The 17623-nt window shown below is 34.9% G+C and overlaps 4 protein-coding genes across 4 annotated transcripts; 2 read left to right on the top strand and 2 right to left on the bottom strand.

The window, feature by feature from the left end:
• The first annotated feature begins 229 nt into the window (after positions 1-229).
• Positions 230-4286, top strand: Pabp (poly A binding protein). The gene is given in 3 exon segments (NM_001312157.1): positions 230-720; positions 1923-2707; positions 2943-4286. Coding segments are annotated over 3 exon segments (1860 nt in total). The 5' UTR covers positions 230-527; the 3' UTR covers positions 3825-4286.
• Positions 4287-6028: 1742 nt separating this feature from the next.
• Nmt (N-myristoyl transferase) lies at positions 6029-7637 on the bottom strand. Its single transcript, XM_013320983.1, has one exon. It carries the CDS (start codon positions 7507-7509, stop codon positions 6109-6111), a length of 1401 nt encoding a protein of 466 aa, XP_013176437.1. The 5' UTR covers positions 7510-7637; the 3' UTR covers positions 6029-6108.
• A 369-nt stretch (positions 7638-8006) lies between these two features.
• On the top strand, positions 8007-10627 carry RpL13 (ribosomal protein L13). The gene is given in 5 exon segments (NM_001312365.1): positions 8007-8024; positions 8164-8428; positions 8505-8654; positions 9910-10062; positions 10481-10627. Coding segments are annotated over 4 exon segments (666 nt in total). The 5' UTR covers positions 8007-8024; positions 8164-8185; the 3' UTR covers positions 10601-10627.
• A 460-nt stretch (positions 10628-11087) lies between these two features.
• LOC106124430 (Ciz1 zinc finger protein) lies at positions 11088-17125 on the bottom strand. Its single transcript, XM_013321092.1, has 13 exons — positions 16999-17125; positions 15842-16089; positions 15692-15766; positions 14664-15013; positions 13510-13621; positions 13284-13439; positions 12869-13198; positions 12665-12782; positions 12394-12494; positions 12020-12224; positions 11827-11943; positions 11441-11549; positions 11088-11307 (listed from the first exon to the last, which is right to left on the bottom strand). Exons 2-13 carry the CDS (start codon positions 16082-16084, stop codon positions 11187-11189), a joined length of 2037 nt encoding a protein of 678 aa, XP_013176546.1. The 5' UTR covers positions 16085-16089; positions 16999-17125; the 3' UTR covers positions 11088-11186.
• Between the last annotated feature and the right edge of the window lie 498 nt (positions 17126-17623).

Below are 17623 nucleotides of genomic sequence, written 5' to 3'. Positions count from 1 at the left end.
TTGGCGCTGACGTTGGCTGTTGCAAGCAGTGGTGAATATTGGTACTAATAATAGCTATAGAATTAACAAAGAAATAACTGTCAGAACATCAGTAGGCGTGTTTGATTCGGAACAAAACGAGAGTTATTAATTCCAAGCAATGATCTATCTATGTATAGATATCAATGAATGTCGGCCATTTTGTTTTTGTCTTTAACTAGTCACAAATCACAAACGTCACCTTTCCTTTGGTGAGCAAGGTGTGTTCACGTGAGGTTGTGTGGTCCCTCAGAAATAGGTCACACAATCCTCATAATTTCGTGAAATATTCTTCTAAAATAAAAAAAAAAGCACAAAATTTATAAAAACCCAAAAAAATAGTAAAATATTAAATAATAAACGGGAATTCCTCGCTTATAAGTTAGTGTACGTAAGCGTGCAACGTGGTCTAAGGAATGCGATAGGTAATCATAAAGAGAAAGTGAACTTGTTTTTTGCATACAGTTAATTAATGTTCAATATAAAACGATCACAGTGAAAATTCCAAAATGAATCCTGGACCACCTAATTACCCAATGGCGTCGTTGTATGTCGGAGATTTACACTCCGATATTACTGAGGCCATGTTGTTTGAGAAATTTTCAACCGCTGGTCCGGTTCTATCAATTCGAGTTTGTCGCGATATGATAACTCGTAGGTCTTTAGGCTACGCTTACGTAAATTTTCAGCAGCCTGCCGATGGTAAGTTTTTAATATTTTTAATTTTATATTGTGTAATATTACGTGTTAAAATTGTATTTTACTTGTCACATTTTTAAGTAATGAGTAGCTTTTAACATATGCCTAAGCTCTTATCTTTAGTTTTTACCTGATGACATCCCTGCGTCCATTAGTCTAATTATACTCTAAATCATGTTGCAGTATTATCTTAATTTGTCACCTTAAATCATTAAAAATAGTTGAAGAAAGCAAAAGAATGTTGAGGCACAACCCAATAATATTCTATGCAGCCTACCACATTTTCACAAACATAATTTATGTTGTAAATGCTTAGGATTCAGACTAAAGATTAAAAGCATACTTAAGAAAAGAGTATGAGTATACACTTTACCCCCTTTCTTGTATACTGATCAAAATGAAATACAACTTGTAATCAATTAGATTGTCACAAACTATAACCATTCAGCATCCAAGGTTGTAACACTTTACACTAATTCTTTTTTGCTTGTCATAATATATTGAAAGATATCGAATTTATTTTGCATTTCATATGTTATTTCTGTTTTTATGAAAATTTTATTGAAATCCCACATATTGTAGTATCTATTCAAAGGTGATTAGTTGTCAACTGATGTCTATGAAGTATCAAATAAATTTTGTATTAGGGTTAATGTTGTATTTAATGGATGAATGCCAAAGTGTCAAGCCATATGGTCATAACACAAAACTATGACCTATAGAGAATTGGTTTTATAATAAAATTAATTGACCTAATGAATACTATGATTTAAGTATTTAAATATTTTTTGTATTCATTAAAGTTATTTGGATATTTATTGCCCAATTAACTTTAAAAACATTAAATACTTTTCTTTTTTCTTTGTCAACAAATCAATTTTTGGGAAAATGGTTCATATCTGTATTTGGTTTTCAAGAATAAAATAGGAATAGAAATAAACAATTTTATACTGTAATTAAAAAACAATAGTCAAGAATTTAACAAATTTAAGTTCTATGAGAACAACCATATAAAATCAACAAAATTAAAAAGATTTATAAATGATTTTACACAATCCATCTCTAGTGAATTCTTAAATAGGCAAACTATAGTCCACCATGTAGCTTGTTTAATGAAATGCCATAACTTACTATTTTTAATCAATAATCAATTTTTGTGCCACAATAAAACCTTTATATTAAATTTAGAATAATTACATTTACAGCTGAAAGAGCTTTGGAAGGCATGAATTTTGACATAATAAAAGGAAGACCCATTAGAATTATGTGGTCTCAACGTGACCCATCGCTCCGCAAGTCAGGTGTTGGCAATGTGTTCATTAAAAATCTAGACAAGACTATTGATAACAAGGCCATGTATGACACTTTTACGGCCTTTGGCAACATTCTAAGTTGTAAAGTTGCTCAAGATGAAACTGGTGCCTCTAAGGGTTATGGATTTGTTCATTTTGAAACTGAGGAAGCTGCTAATAAATCAATTGAAAAAGTGAATGGAATGCTTTTGAATGGCAAAAAAGTTTATGTTGGCAGATTCATTCCTCGCAAAGAACGCGAAAAGGAACTTGGCGAAAAGGCTAAGCTGTTTACTAATGTGTATGTCAAAAACTTTGGTGAAGATTTTTCAGATGAAATGCTTAGAGAAATGTTTGAAAAATATGGCCGCATCACCAGCCATAAAGTGATGTATAAAGAAGATGGAAGCTCTAGAGGCTTTGGCTTCGTTGCTTTTGAAGATCCTGATGCTGCAGAAAGAGCTTGTATGGAACTTAATGGAAAAGAACTTGTGGAAGGAAAACCATTGTATGTTGGACGTGCTCAAAAGAAAGCTGAGCGACAAAAAGAATTGAAGCGTAAATTTGAACAGTTAAAATCTGAACGTTTGACTCGCTACCAAGGTGTGAACTTATATGTTAAGAATTTAGATGACACAATTGATGATGAACGTCTACGTAAAGAGTTTGCTCCATTTGGCACTATAACTTCTGCCAAGGTATTTATGTATTTTACTTGTAATCAAATAATAGTCATGTCTTTATACTCAGTGATTTATTATAAATGCAATGGAACCTTTCAAGTTCTTACCATTTATTGTATTGAAGGAACATTTATGTTTAATTTTGTTTAACATAAATGGATTGATGCAAACATTTTTTTTTCAAATCCTTAATATATTTTCTTAAACTCATATTATTAATGTTAAACTAAATAATTGCTTTCTTGTTCAGGTAATGTTGGAAGATGGCCGCAGTAAAGGCTTTGGGTTTGTATGTTTCTCATCTCCCGAAGAAGCTACTAAAGCTGTTACAGAAATGAATGGGCGTATTGTCGGAACTAAGCCTTTGTATGTAGCATTGGCTCAACGCAAAGAAGATCGTAAAGCACATTTGACATCGCAGTATATGCAACGTATGGCCAGCATGCGCATGCAACAGATGGGTCAGATATTCCAACCAGGAGGTACCGGAGGATACTTCGTACCAACCATTCCTCCTGCCCAACGATTCTACGGTCCAGCTCAAATGACGCAAATTAGACCATCTCCTCGCTGGACTGCTCAGCCAGCCGTTAGACCCAATGCCCAATCTGCTGCTTCAGCTTATCCCAACATGCAGCCTCCATTCCGCCCTGCACCACGTGGGCCTGCCCAAGCAGCATTACGTTCATCGATGGGAGCTAGACCTATTACAGGACAGCAAGGTGTGGCTACTGCTTCATCTATTCGTGCACCTATTGTCCCTCAATCTGGTCGTCCGGCAGGTTATAAGTACACTTCTAACATGCGTAACCCACCAGCTCCGCAACCTGCAGTGCATATTCAAGGTCAAGAACCATTAACCACCACAATGTTAGCTGCAGCACCACTTCAGGAACAGAAGCAAATGTTGGGTGAGAGACTTTTCCCACTTATTCAGAGGATGCACCCTGATTTGGCAGGAAAAATTACCGGAATGCTTTTGGAGATTGACAATTCTGAATTGCTCCACATGTTGGAGCATGGAGAATCCTTGAAGGCTAAGGTCGACGAGGCTGTTGCTGTTTTGCAAGCTCACCAAGCTAAACAGCAGGCTACCAAAAAAGATGAGGTAGCTTTGAAAATTAACTTATAAGCTGCAAGGTTTATTTCTGCCGTTTTATATTATTTTAATGCTTCGAACATCTATAATTTAAATTTAGTCCCGGTCATAAAAAAAAATTAAAAATAAAAATTGAAAAATAAAAGAAAAGGTGGGATGCACATTTCCAACATATATAACTATGATTAGCATTATTGGAAGTGCATTGCTGCAAACAAAAACAACGCAACTATCAACATTTCTATACTTGAAAGTGTTATGCTACTGGGTACTTTGACTTTCTATATTGACCAAGAAGTTGGATTTAAGTTTAGTTTCTTAAACTTTTTTGTTTCTCAGTAAATGGAGTTGGCTTTTGTTCTTGCAATTATCTTTCTTTTTCTTCATCAGTTTTACATTGGACATTTGTCTACCATGTATTGAAAACTTGGTCGCCAATGTAACTGATTTACTATGTATTGTTATAATATATATTCCAGGGAATATTCAATATAACCGCGTGTTTTATTTCATAACCTGACCTGTAGTTACCTAAAATAAATGATTTCCGAATACTCAAGGAAAAGTAGGTTAGGCTTATTAATGTAAACCGAAAACTGTATACAGCATGTTGTAATAACAAAGTTTGCTATGGTTCAGTGCTCCATAGTCATTGGAGCATGGTTTACCTCCGGTCTATCTGTTTTTACCATTTTCACAGATGGCCTATAGAGGTCGCTTGTAAATGTTTCTCATATGTAAATAAAACTTTGATTACAGCAAATGAGAAAGTAACAAAGATAATAATTAAAAGATAAACTTTATCTTGATATAAATGCAGGACCTTTAATATTCTATTGAATACCCCCTTTAAATTAAATGGATTAAAACTAGTTATCTAAATAAGAAAGATACAAGTAGTTACGATTTAGTAACACCGTAAACGAAGCTCTTACTCAACAATTCGATTGCGTCCTATTCATAGCAGTATAAAATACCATAATTACAGAAAAAGTGCAGGGCTCAGGATATCGGCGACCATTGCTATCTATTAAAATTGTGCGAGTAACGGACGCTACGACTGCAAGGCCATTGTCAATCTTTTCGTACAGGGAATAGAGAGAGATGTGAGGCCTTTCGTCATCCTTCTGGTCAAACGTGAAAGCAAAGCACTGTAAGTATAAGTTAAGTACCTTGTTCGGAATGAAAACCTAAATTTTTTATACAATGCTCACAGCCCACACTTAAAAACAATTTTTTGAAAATACTTTTTTTTTTATAAAATCCTCTTAATAGCATCACGAATGCCGATGAATACGTGATGTAATGTTTCCTATGTAGGTGCTTGTGAAAAGCGGACGTAATATTCAGTCTTTATGGTGACTCGTGGTCACCTGCAAGCATATTTGGATGGTGGATGCTAGATAAGTCAAGGGGGAGTCCTCCCCCCTTGACTTATCTATCTGAGGGAAGATGTGTCTTCGCTGATACTTAAAATTGTCTTGTGATAAAATTGCAAGTTGCCTTAAAATATGTACAGCCTTTTATTACTCCACTTGAATCTTTCGTGCGTATCGGTTACAATTCCTATTAGATGGACCCGGGTTCATAATTCTTGTAGTTAGTAGTGTCATAAACAAGAAAAAATTTAAAACCAAACTTTTAGCAATTCATTTTTAAGCTTTTAGATAATGTTTTCATTGAATTTTACAATGTTGTTCTGCTGAAACTAAAACTATCGATGCGCAAGCTATCAATAGTAGAAATTGAATAATAATTAACTTTGGAAACTGAAGTTTTGTATTTCCATTGTTAAGACAATTTTTAAATTATGGATATCCATTGGTTTAAGTACCTTAGTTTTTTGTAGTATTTTTTAAATAGGCTCAGGATGTATCAGGAGAGTGGTTGCAATTAGCATTTTTTTAAAGACGGATTTTTTTTGTTATATCCATAATAATTTAAGTACTAGCATGTTTGTACTGTTTCACAATATTAAATGAGCTATTGTAGAATGTAAAATGATTTATTAAAACTCAATTTGTATATATGTAGTTCTTTGTATCTGTGGATATCCTAGTTATTTATCATAGTAATAAAGAGAGGAAGATATATAGCAGAGTATTTTTAATTTTTAGGAGAATTGAAACATGTTCTAGAATAACAATGTTTAGGAAAGTAGCATTAATAAAATTAAATGTTCCCACATTATAACAATAAAGAAATAAAATTTGTCAACTGTTATTATATTTAGAAAGAATAAAAACATTACATATTTTGAGACAAAATATAAATAAGAAAGCAATAAGCTAGCATACCCAAAAACAATATGAAACTGTTATTGAAGAACTAAACCAATTTTGTTAGGAGTTATGCTTGGGCATCTCCAGTTGTACAGATAGTACTGTAGATTTCCATCCCCGATCCCAAATTTAAGTGGTTCTAAAAATTCTTTATTATCCATTAAATCTAAAGCATTAAATACATCAAACCCAGAGTTTTTAGCAGTTATCAGTGCATCTAGCATCAAATCAGTCCAAGGAGTTTTTGTAGATACATTATAAAATGAATAAGCAGCTTTGAGAGTTTTGTGCACCGGATGGTACACAACGGTGGACGGAAGGGTGTAATAACTTACAAAGTCTGTAATTGTACCATCAGTTGCTTCAACAACAAAGCTATCAATAATACCGTTTTGAGGAACAAACCAGTGCTTAAACTCTTCTTCAGAGAATATTGGTGCTAAGTCAAATCTTTTTAAATAATCATTTAGTAATTTAAGAACTTTCTCACAATCTTGAGACTCTAACTTCCGGAATCCAGGTGTTTTAGGTAAGTCAGGTAGCTTGAATAACTTTAAAGTTCTTTGCATAGTCATGTTTCTAGATAAATGACTAAACTTAATATCAATTAGTTTCTTAGGGTTCAATGACCTATGCCAATACCGGCATGTAGCTATTGGCTTTGGTAAAACAATTCCCGCAGTATATACTCCTTGGAATATACCTGTTAAATTCACTCTGCGGGTTATTTCCCTGATTAATACAGGGGCTACTCTCTTGGCACGAAGTTTTTTATGTACACACAAAAAGTTTATTTCTACCACAGTTTGCACATGCTCATAGATTCGCAATTCCGCTGGTATAGCGGATATGAATCCTACAAGTCTGCCAGATTTTATAACACGGACTCCACAGTGCCATTCCATTCGCCAGCCAGGAGGTTGTAGAGCCCATTTCAGGAAATCGGTTTGATAGTCAAATCTAAACATGCAATCATCATCTTCAACATAATTTTCATTTAACAATGTGTATAATTCCTTTAAAACCAATGGCTCATTAAGATTTAATGTGTCCCACTGGAATCCGTCTGGTAAAGTATACGGTTCAGAACGTATTTCTTCTACGGCCTTTGGAGGTTCGATGGGCTCATTTGAAACTATTTTTTCATCCATTTTTGGAACAGGTTGTGTAGACCAAAATTTATAAGACTTATGTAAAGCTTCTTCGGTTGTCTTAGCCGGCTTCTGCTGGAGATTTAACACTTCCATTGCTATTTTAAGATCTATCAAAGGAATGTTTTGATGAACATCTCCCGGGTTAGCGATTTCAGAAGTTCCCGAACTGCCGTGGTCTCCATCGCCTGTGTTACGCTTTTTCTTGTTTTTATTCTTCTTCTTAGAATGTTTTTCTTCATTTGGTTTTTGGTTTTCTTCTGTAACAGTCTTGTTATCTTCCATTTTAGGTGGCAATCAAGAGAGTAGGTATGAAAAGCGAAAAATTTAATTATTAATTAAGTAGGAAGGCTCAGCACATTATCATTCAATTCAACCATAGACAAATTAAAGAAATCTAATCTGTGAAAAAATTGCACAGACCCATACAACCACAGAGCACAGTGGCACAGATTATTTATCACGACTCATTGCGCTGTCTTTTAAGTATCAAATACCTTTGTTGACTTACGAAGTATCACGACGACAAATCCAACAAGTATTCTGCTGTTAGCGACAAAGAGTACATAAAATAGCTTAGCTAATAGTTAGCGAGAAAATTTTAAATCATTTATTTTTAATTTTCCTATTTTAAGTGAACTTTGGCTCACTTTGCTTTGTGAGAAAAGCTGTTTTTTTCTGTTATATTGATTGAGTTATAACTACTCAAAAACATATTTACTCTTTGCCTTTGCTCTTTGTCATTTTATGTTTATCTGTGATTATCTGTCTCTTTCTTTTCTAACTCATTTTGCTCTGTGGTTAGTTTTATATTTTAACAAATCTAAAAAAATACCGAAAATCATTAAATAATATATAACGATAATTGACGACAATTCCGTTAATATTGCAATTTATGCGTGCGATCAATTATTTCAAGATATAATCGAATTGTTTCAGGTAAGGTGAGTTACTAACAAACATGGGGAAGGGGAATAATATGATCCCAAATGGCCATTTCCATAAGGATTGGCAAAGATTCGTGAAAACTTGGTTTAACCAACCTGCAAGAAGACACCGCAGGAAGCAAAACAGAATCAAGAAAGCAAAGGCAATCGCACCTCGTCCAGCAGCAGGTCCCCTACGACCGGTGGTGCGATGCCCTACTGTTCGGTATCATACTAAGGTCCGCGCCGGGCGTGGATTTACACTTCGCGAAATAAGGGTAATTACTATCTTAAAGTAAAAAAGAGCCTCAAGTTTTTATTCGTTACTGACGACATTGTTTTCTTATATTTTAGGCCGCTGGACTCAATCCGGCTTTTGCTAGAACTATTGGTATCGCCGTCGATCCTCGCAGGCGTAATAAGTCTGTAGAATCTTTGCAGACAAATGTTCAAAGGATAAAGGAATACAGAGCTCGACTTATTCTGTTCCCTAAGGGCAAGAAGGTAAATTGTGTTCCATTATTAAAAACATTTTATGATCCTAGTGCTACTAATATTAAATTTATTGGAAAAAAGTAATTGCGACAGAATTATTTCTATAGAAACTAAACATTGCTGGACCACACCAGTCAATATTCAAAACATCCTTAAGGGAATCCTTAGTAAAAGAAATTATAATTATTACATCTCAATGGAAGTATTAGTACTAATTTCCTGAATTACTCTTCAGAAAGAGTTAATATTTTATGATTTATTGTTTATGAGAGATTTTAGTTATAAGTACATATTTAAACTATGCTGGAAACTAATACGTCAAGAAAAACTCATTCTTATATTATACTAGCTGAGCCCAGGATTTTGACCATCTGGAATAGTGTTTTTGACTAGCATTTTTTAATTTCTTACTACATTTTGTCTTGTAATCTCATAAACACCCTTGAGGTTATAAGTTTTACAAACTTTGAATGTTGTTTTATTAAGCACAACTTTAGCTATAACTAACAGTGGTAGAGCCCTCTTTAACATCTTTGCATGAATTGTCCCGGCTCACCCGGTGAAATACCACAACCACACAGAAGACAGGCGTGAAGTGGAAGCATTTCCACATTTCATCTGTAGAGTGTGTGTCCCAGAGGCCTAATTGAGTCCTCTTTCCCTTCCCACCCTTTTTCTTATAAGGAAAGGATTTGGGAAGTGAAAGTGGATGTTTCAAATGAAAGGATGCATGGAAAGGGAAGATATTTTCTCTTTGTGCATCCTCACCTCCGTTGATTAAAAGTAGACAACACATATGCATTTGCATATGTCTATGGGCAATGGTCACTTCACTATTTCAGCGATTTCAGGTGGCTGCTCACTCATTTTCCACTTTATGATATTAAAAAAAAAACTATATGGGGGTCTTGGAAACGATGACTGTCACTTACACAGGTTTAATAAATAAGCAGATATGGAGCAAAGATACCAACTCTGTAGTTATATTGTTAACTATTTTGGAAAGAGTATTATTTTGTTTTCACATTTTGAATTTACATATTTGACATAACTTATTTTGTTGTATAGATATAACTGTGAGCTTTCATTATTGTAACACTTGTATAACAACAATGTAACAATAACATATTTGATAAAAACTATACATATATTGTATTTAGCTATCCATGGGATCAAACCAAGTATTAATGATACAATCATAATTTGTTTGGTTTCTTTATCTCTTTTAAAATCATTGCCTACAACAATATTATTTGGTTTCTAGGTCCTGAAGGGTGAAGCTAATGAAGAAGAACGTAAGTTGGCTACACAGCTTCGCGGCCCCCTAATGCCAGTGCAACAACCAGCACCTAAGTCCCACGCCCGTGTCATCACTGAAGAGGAGAAAGACTTCAAGGCCTATCAATATCTGAGAGGAGTAAGTTATAAATTAAAAATCATTTCATGTATAAGCATTTCCATGTCAATAAAGTAATGCAATTACAATTAGAAATTTAGAAAAAATGGAAATATGTGGGATTTGTTACAATTTAAACAAAACTATTACAGTGTTATTTTTTACTAGAAACAATTTTTCCTTTTTACCAGAATACACACTTAAAATGGTATTTTGAAAATTTCTACAGCAAATTAGTAAATGGGACTAATTAATTTCAAACTTTTAACAAAACAATTTAAAGAAATTAGTAAAAAGCTACTAGTACATATGTACAAAATAATTGATTTTTTTTTTAAATTGGCTCTGGGCCAATAAAATAAGATGTGTTGCACGAATAAAATATGCTTTGGCCAATTTTACTATTTCCACATATTTAAACAATGTGTATTGTTTACAGGCTCGTTCTATTGCCAAACTTGTTGGTATTAGAGCTAAGAGATTGAAGGATGCTGCTGAAAATCCTGATGACGTCACTAAAGCCCCAACAGGTGCAAAGGAAGTGAAGGCTAAGAAGTAGTCTGATCAATAAATATCTTTAACATAACTTGTGTATTTATTCATCAATTCCCATGTCCTGCACTCTATTTGTTAGTCAAGGTCTATGGAATTTAAGAAACCACTTAAACACAAAGGTTGTTTAAGAATAATTGTAACCATAGATTTTCGTTGCTAAAACATTATCTCAGGGTTGCCGTAAAGATTTTGGGAAGAGTTAAAAAGGATTTCTTGGCCTAAATCGTGCAGGACTAGACAAAGTGGTAATAATAATTACAATAATTTTTGATAAGTCACGTGATTGTTGTGCGCAAACTGTAAAGTATGTATGTAATTTCCATACATTTTTAAATTTCGCTATGGAATCTCTTTGAAGCGAAAACTCTTTTTCTAGCCCCGCTGGTCGCCAACTATTTTGTTCCTTTAACTAAATTACCAAGGATGACACAAACCAAAAGCTTAGATAGTAATAATTATTTATTTATTCTTAAATAATTCCAATATTTATGAAATTTTATCTAATTTAGGTACACAAATAAAATTAAGAAACAGTTGTGTAACTATAATCATACATAAAATCTGTTATCTATATAGTAATTAAAAGAACATTATGCAGTAGAGTTGACTTCAGTTATTGTTTTCTCTTTAGAAATATCACCAGCTTTCACATCACCTTCTTCACCATCGCCAATTTTCGACTTCTTATCGCTTTTACGAAACTTGTCATATCTGCGAATTCCATTACAAAACATTTGAAAATGATGGGAACAGATTTGATAATGATTACAATCTAGACAAATTTGGTTTTCTTGCTGTGCACACCATTTGCCACCCGCATTAAAAAAACTGCAATATCAGTTACCTTCCAAGGTCTTCGTCATCATCACTGCCCTCATTGCCTTGTGGATCTACTTCTCTCAAAAGTTCTCCTATATCTTTATCAACATCTGCCCATAATTTATCTTCACTACCTAAATAAACAAATAAATAATTAAAGGTTACTTTGCAGGAACGAGGAGAGGGAATGTTTGTTTAAAGGTATCTCCGGAAAGGCGGCATGGATCTCACTGAAATTTGGCACAGACATAGAACAAAACATAAGCTGTTTTTTGTATATTTTGTACATTTAGTGCAAAATGAAAGTAGGAACTCAAGCTGGCATCTACAGTGAGCTAAAACTAGTTTTTATCACATTTAAACATTTTGATTTTTCGTAAAAATTAACAAATTATTATTATTATTATATACCTGCATTAGTAATGTCCGCGCCATTTTCCAAATTTTTCTTTTCGTTACCGGATTCCGATTTTTCGGTCATCACTTTGTCATCAGCGGTGTCTTCACCGGCCTCAGCTTTTTCATCTTCTGTTAAATATTAACTTTTCAAAATCTTTCTTTTGGAAAAAAAAGCCAATAACAAAAAATGGATAGATAAGGCCACCTTTCTGCTGGTGGAGCTGGCGGTGTATCCGCTCGGCGTGGCGGCGCAGCGTGCGCGTGTCGCGGTGCTGCACGTAGCGACCGAGGTGCGTGCGCATGCGGCAGTGCCGGCGTAGCGCCTCCGCCTCCTCCGCGCTGCCCGCCTCAGCTCCTGCCCCACCCGCGCCCCTCGGCAGGTACACGCGGCACAGCTCGCACCACAACACCTGCCAAGATATCAACGCCACTTATTAATAAAATTTATGCAAGTTTCAAGATTGGGAACAAATTGCAATTAACATTGTGATTTTATTTTAATTAAACTAATGAATTAAAATTCTATTTAAATCATGTACATCAGTTTTCTAACATAATTACAATAAATTTATGGCATACCTCAACTTTTTTAATATGTTCACTTCCAATGTTTATTTCTACTTTTGGCTTTTTAGGTGATTCATCTTTCTTCTCGGCACCAGAATCATCATCTTCAACTTCTAAAATAATAAATGGTAAAAAACAAGTAATAAATAATAATAATCGTTTCGTTCGACACGCGACTATGGCGATCTCTTGTGCTGGAGGCCAAGACCCACATGGTGTCGATGCGCCAGCTGAGTAAGTAATAATAATCCATGAAGGTACAAGATATTTCATCTATATTTACCATCTACATCGCCCACAGAGTCAAGGGTCATAAAGTTTTCTAAATCAACATCCATGCCTTCATCGCCACTGGCTTCAGCTTTTGGGCTAGCTCGACGTGCGGTCTGATTAGCTTTTCTCTGTAGAAAATAATATATAAATTATGTTGTGTACATTTTTAATAAATATATGCTTTTTTGTTATAGTAAAAGACTATATGAGTAACCTTGAGATGCTCCAGTGAGCAGATGTGATGTTCGTAAATCATGGGTGAGCGGAATTTGATGCGGCAGATGCGACAGAAGGGCATGAGGAATCGGCGCATGGCGCGGTGCGTGTCGGTGAGGCTGTGCGCGTGGCTGGTGGTGCGGTGGTTGAGGCGACACACCATACAGAAGGTGGTGCGCGCTGCCAGCTCCGCACCCGCTGATGCCTCTAGCTCGCGCTGCGCTCCGCGCTGTGCCACGCGCATGCGCAGCAATTGTGCCTTGTGCCGCCGCGCCACAGCACTCATAGCCGCGCGGTGCTTGTTCGACAGCAAGTGTCTGGTGTAGCCCTATATGATACAATATAAACTTTTTTAATGAATAATTTAAAACGAGAATGTAAAACATACAGAAATCATTTTTCACTGTACTTACAACAAAAGTAGCACACTTTTCTTTACAGTGTACGCACGAGAGAAGCACATAGGACGATCTTGAATTATCCGGTTCACCATCTGAAGCAGCATCGGGCTCTTTGTCAGTATCTTCTCCACCTTCGCCAACATCCCCTTCCGATCCTTCTGGCTCCACCTTAAAATTATAATCATAATTAATTTATAGTTTAAAATTTATGCTAAAAAACATATGATGGAGTGTTTACTTTGGGAGATTTTATCTTGGCCTCTTTCTTCTCTTCAATAGCTTCTTCTTCTTTCTCATCCGCATCCCAATCCTCTTCAGTCGATGATGCCTCGTCTTTTGATTTAATGGAGCTAAAATAAATTTAATTATTCAAAATTCCCAAACCATAAATGTTCAATTAAAAGTTCTGATTGGTACATTAATTACCATGGATATAAATTTGTATTACTTACTAATGCTTAATTTAGATTAAAATATTGGTATATGGTATCCAAGGTAATAAAGATTTCTGTATTGCATATTGGGGCCATTGTACTTGGTGTGCAACATATTATTACCTGTGCATATAGTTATTGAGGTACAGTCCCATAAACTGTATCAAATTCCAATTCAAGTTTTTCATGATATGATTGCCAAAAATAGAAATTCAACTCAGTCAAGTTAATGTTTCAACAGTGCACTTAATAAAAAGAACCAATAATGTTATTACTCTAAAGTAAGACAATACATAAGCAGTTATATATGTTGATAATTCAGATTTATTTTTCCTTTCTGCTTTATTGTATCCCACTTTTTTCATGTTTCAATAAAATACTGCCATTAATAAGTTTTTTTAAATAAATATTCTTTTGGTATATTACATCTATTAAGACCGGAGACCTGTGTTTCATTCCCAGTATTGATTCTCTTTGCCCTGTATCCGCCTTTGCCAATAGAGTGATTAAAGTTAATATTCATTTTAACATCAGCCATTTCCATTAAGATACTTTCTAATGTATTAAGATTTGGAGAAGATAAATTTAAGAGTTATCTTTTCATATAAGTTACAACAATTGTGTTTATTTTGTATTGTTTTCTCATTTTATACAGGTTAGATATAAAAGTTCAGTTGAGACTCTCACTTGCATTACATTTGAAGGAAGTAATTGTATTAAGTAAACTTTTTTCCACATGACTTTTGGTTCACTAACTTACTCTTTTATATCAATATCTTTTTTTCCTGATTTATACAACACAAGGTTTATTTTTATATATTCATATAGTTTTGGTAGAAATTTTCTACTTAAATAATATTAAAAATAATTTCAAAATTCTTCAAAATGGCATTTTTTTTCCTCAATTGTCCAAAACACGCTAAACTAAGTGTAAACATGGTTCAATAGACTCAATTACCTTCGGCCCTTGATAGATCTGAATGCGCGGGTGTAACCGAGCGTGCGTTCGCCAAAGCGCCTAGAGGTAAAGGAGCCGCGAGAGCGCGGCGCCCCGCGATAGGAGGCGCGCGAGCGCAGCATGCGGCCGCGGTAGGAGCGGCGTGGTGCGCGCGGCCGAACGCTCATGCGCGCTGGCTCGCGCGGCGGGCCCATGCCGCTCGGCTTGCGGTACCCATCTCGGGCCGGCGACCGCCTTCGGTCCTCGCCGCCGAACGACCTTCTCTCGCCGCTGTAACTATCTTGTCTACCGCCGTAAGATCCGCCATAGTGCCCGCCGCCATCATGGCTACGTCTATCGCTCGTTGAGCCCTGGACATAAGTCTCTTTGGTTCTTCTATCATGTTTTACAAACCAAAGTGCACAAAAAGATTAAACACATCAAATACACTTTCTCTTTAATTATACCAAGCCTTAATTATATTTGCAAATCCGATGGCTGTTAGGTTGTTCAAAGCTGAAGTTGCTCAGTACCATCTTTTACTAATACATAAAAATTGCTCTTGGCAAAATATATTACTTATGTGACCAGGGTTCAACTTTCTGCAGGAAAGTTCTAAGGAAAACCAGCAATATATTTGGCAGCAATTATATATTTGTTCTGCAAATTATCAAACATCTTCTGCAACAGAATGCATATAATTGCAATCCTTTGTATTTGTACATATTAAGGCCTTATTGAGTTATTTTTCATACTATCTATATCTATCTATGCCATTGTCACTCATTTCATGGATGAGAACTGTATTCATCTCAAAATCAATTCAATATCATAATATGACATTGTTCTATCATTCTGTTAAGTAGTCAAGTATCATGGCAAATTGTCACAATCAACCTCAAAAATGTCTCTTAATCTATAATGCAGTCAGTACTGAGATCATTACTATCCAAAGTTTTCATAAATTATCCGATTCTATGGTCCCATCTAGAGATGTTTACAGGTAAGTATATTCACTACAAAATCTACCTGTTATGTAATTTACATACCTCCATCCTCATTCTTTTTCGATCTGGTGAACCTGATCTGCCATAGTCACGAGTTGTGTAGCTTGCAGAGGCATCCTTTGGTAAATAGTTTACGGATTAAAAAATTGGCAATTTCATATTAACATTTACTATTCTGAAAAGTATTCTTACCGATCTATAAGGTTTTTTATATGAATCATCAATTCTATCCCGGCCCGTAGAATATCTCGTAGAATTGCTATTATTATAGCGGTTATCATTATTATATGAGGAGTAACCACCCCGACCTCCTCGCCCACCCTCATATGAGCCTCTGCTGCTAGTGCCACGATAACTTCCTCTGTATCCACTGCCTCGATTGTTGTAGCTACCTCTACCACTATAACCACCATATATTCTCCCGCGTGAAGACATTTTCACTAAAAGAAATGTTTATAGATAATGGACAACTGTGTAATAAATTTGTGTACATTTAATTGTATGGTGGGCAGTTGTTGGATGCTATATTGGCTTCCATTCCAATCATTTAAAAATTGCTTTACAAATAACTATGTAGAGATTGGTATCTATTTTTATTAATACATGGATCGAAAAGGTTGGACTAGTTTTTAATAAAATGAAAAAATGAATCAACGTGAAATTCGATGTATTGAAGTTAACACAGAGAAGTGCATGCAGATATTTAAAATCGAAAATACACTCATGTCTAAGCTCCAATGATGGCAACAACTAATTTCGAAACCGTGAGGTCCTACTTATATAAGCACTCATCTTGAAGATGGTACCCCGACAGGTGCAAATGTAGTCACTGCAGTGTTTAGATGATTTAAAAAAAAAAACAACAAACTGTAGTCTGTCCCACGATGAGTGGGATTACGATAATGTAGTCTTTACTATTTTAACGTACTTTAAAAGATAGGCAATAAGAGGTTATGAAACATTGAACTAACAGCAACTAAACACAGCGATTATGAAGTAAAAAACAGTAAGGCAAACAAATTTAGCTGTCTTTGGTACGGTCTATTCTACCCTAATAAATCTCTCAGATAATAAAATATTATCGTCAAGCATCAGCAAATATGATAGTCCTTAATTTAGTTACAACCAATTACCCTTTAGACTAAAGTAATTTTTATAGTATAAGTACTATTGGATGAAAATTTGTTAACAATAACTTTAAAATTAATTAAAGGGTTTTTCTGATAAATCAAATACCCAAGCCGGTGAGATTAAGATGGCGTCGTGTGTTTTTTACCTTACGTGGAAAAAACTTTATATGGGATAAGGGACTAATGTTATCATAATCATAATTTAATTTATATACTCACGATTGCTTCTAAAACTGCAAATACTACGGGAAAGTCAAAACGTAATATTTTTAAGTAAACTTATTAAAACGAATCACATAAAGTAAAACGTCGCATTCGGTCGCATTGACTCAAATGGAGGGGGGGGGGGAGAGAATGAGTGTTGCCAGCAAAGGTCATAAAGTTGCCAGATTTGCAAACTCCAGGTTTTTAGAGTTGCAATGTTGCAATTTTAAACATAGGTATAAATAAATATAATAATCTTGTCATTTAAACAGAAATATCAAGGAAATATGTTTAAGTCAGTGTCTCTATTAACAATAATTTTTAAATTTTTAGTTAATGTTTTGAATTAGATTTTACCACCTTGTACACTTGTACATACAATGCACCATGAAAAATCGAGGCCGCCGTCACATAATGGCGGATTATATATTTTTTTACAACCACACCAATATTGGTTTTATAGTATGAAATGGAAGCACTTATCTAGTAGTGCACAGTGCACTGCAGTGTACTGTGAAAAGTCCAAAATGGCCACCGTCACATGGATGGCATAGTTTTGTATACTTGTAATTTTTCACATTTTTTTTTGTTAAATGTATGGGGGAAGCGGGATAAGGGACTACAACATTCGATCTTGTTA

The sequence above is a fragment of the Papilio xuthus genome, unplaced genomic scaffold, assembly GCF_000836235.2.
Source record: "Papilio xuthus unplaced genomic scaffold, Pxut_1.1 DF825946.1, whole genome shotgun sequence".
NCBI classification, from domain to species: Eukaryota; Metazoa; Arthropoda; class Insecta; order Lepidoptera; family Papilionidae; genus Papilio; species Papilio xuthus.
The sequence above is the reverse complement of the archived record's forward strand: the minus strand, read 5'-3'. Positions and strand labels throughout refer to the sequence as shown.

Coding starts and splice junctions, on each gene's coding strand:
- Nmt (XM_013320983.1), bottom strand. CDS start 7,509: ATGGAAGATAACAAGACTGTTACAGAAGAAAACCAAAAACCAAATGAA.
- LOC106124430 (XM_013321092.1), bottom strand. CDS start 16,084: ATGTCTTCACGCGGGAGAATATATGGTGGTTATAGTGGTAGAGGTAGC. Junction 12,495..12,664: donor CTCTGTGGGCGATGTAGATG/GTAAATATAGAT, acceptor TTATTATTTTAG/AAGTTGAAGATGATGATTCT. Junction 12,225..12,393: donor AACATATTAAAAAAGTTGAG/GTATGCCATAAA, acceptor ATATCTTGGCAG/GTGTTGTGGTGCGAGCTGTG.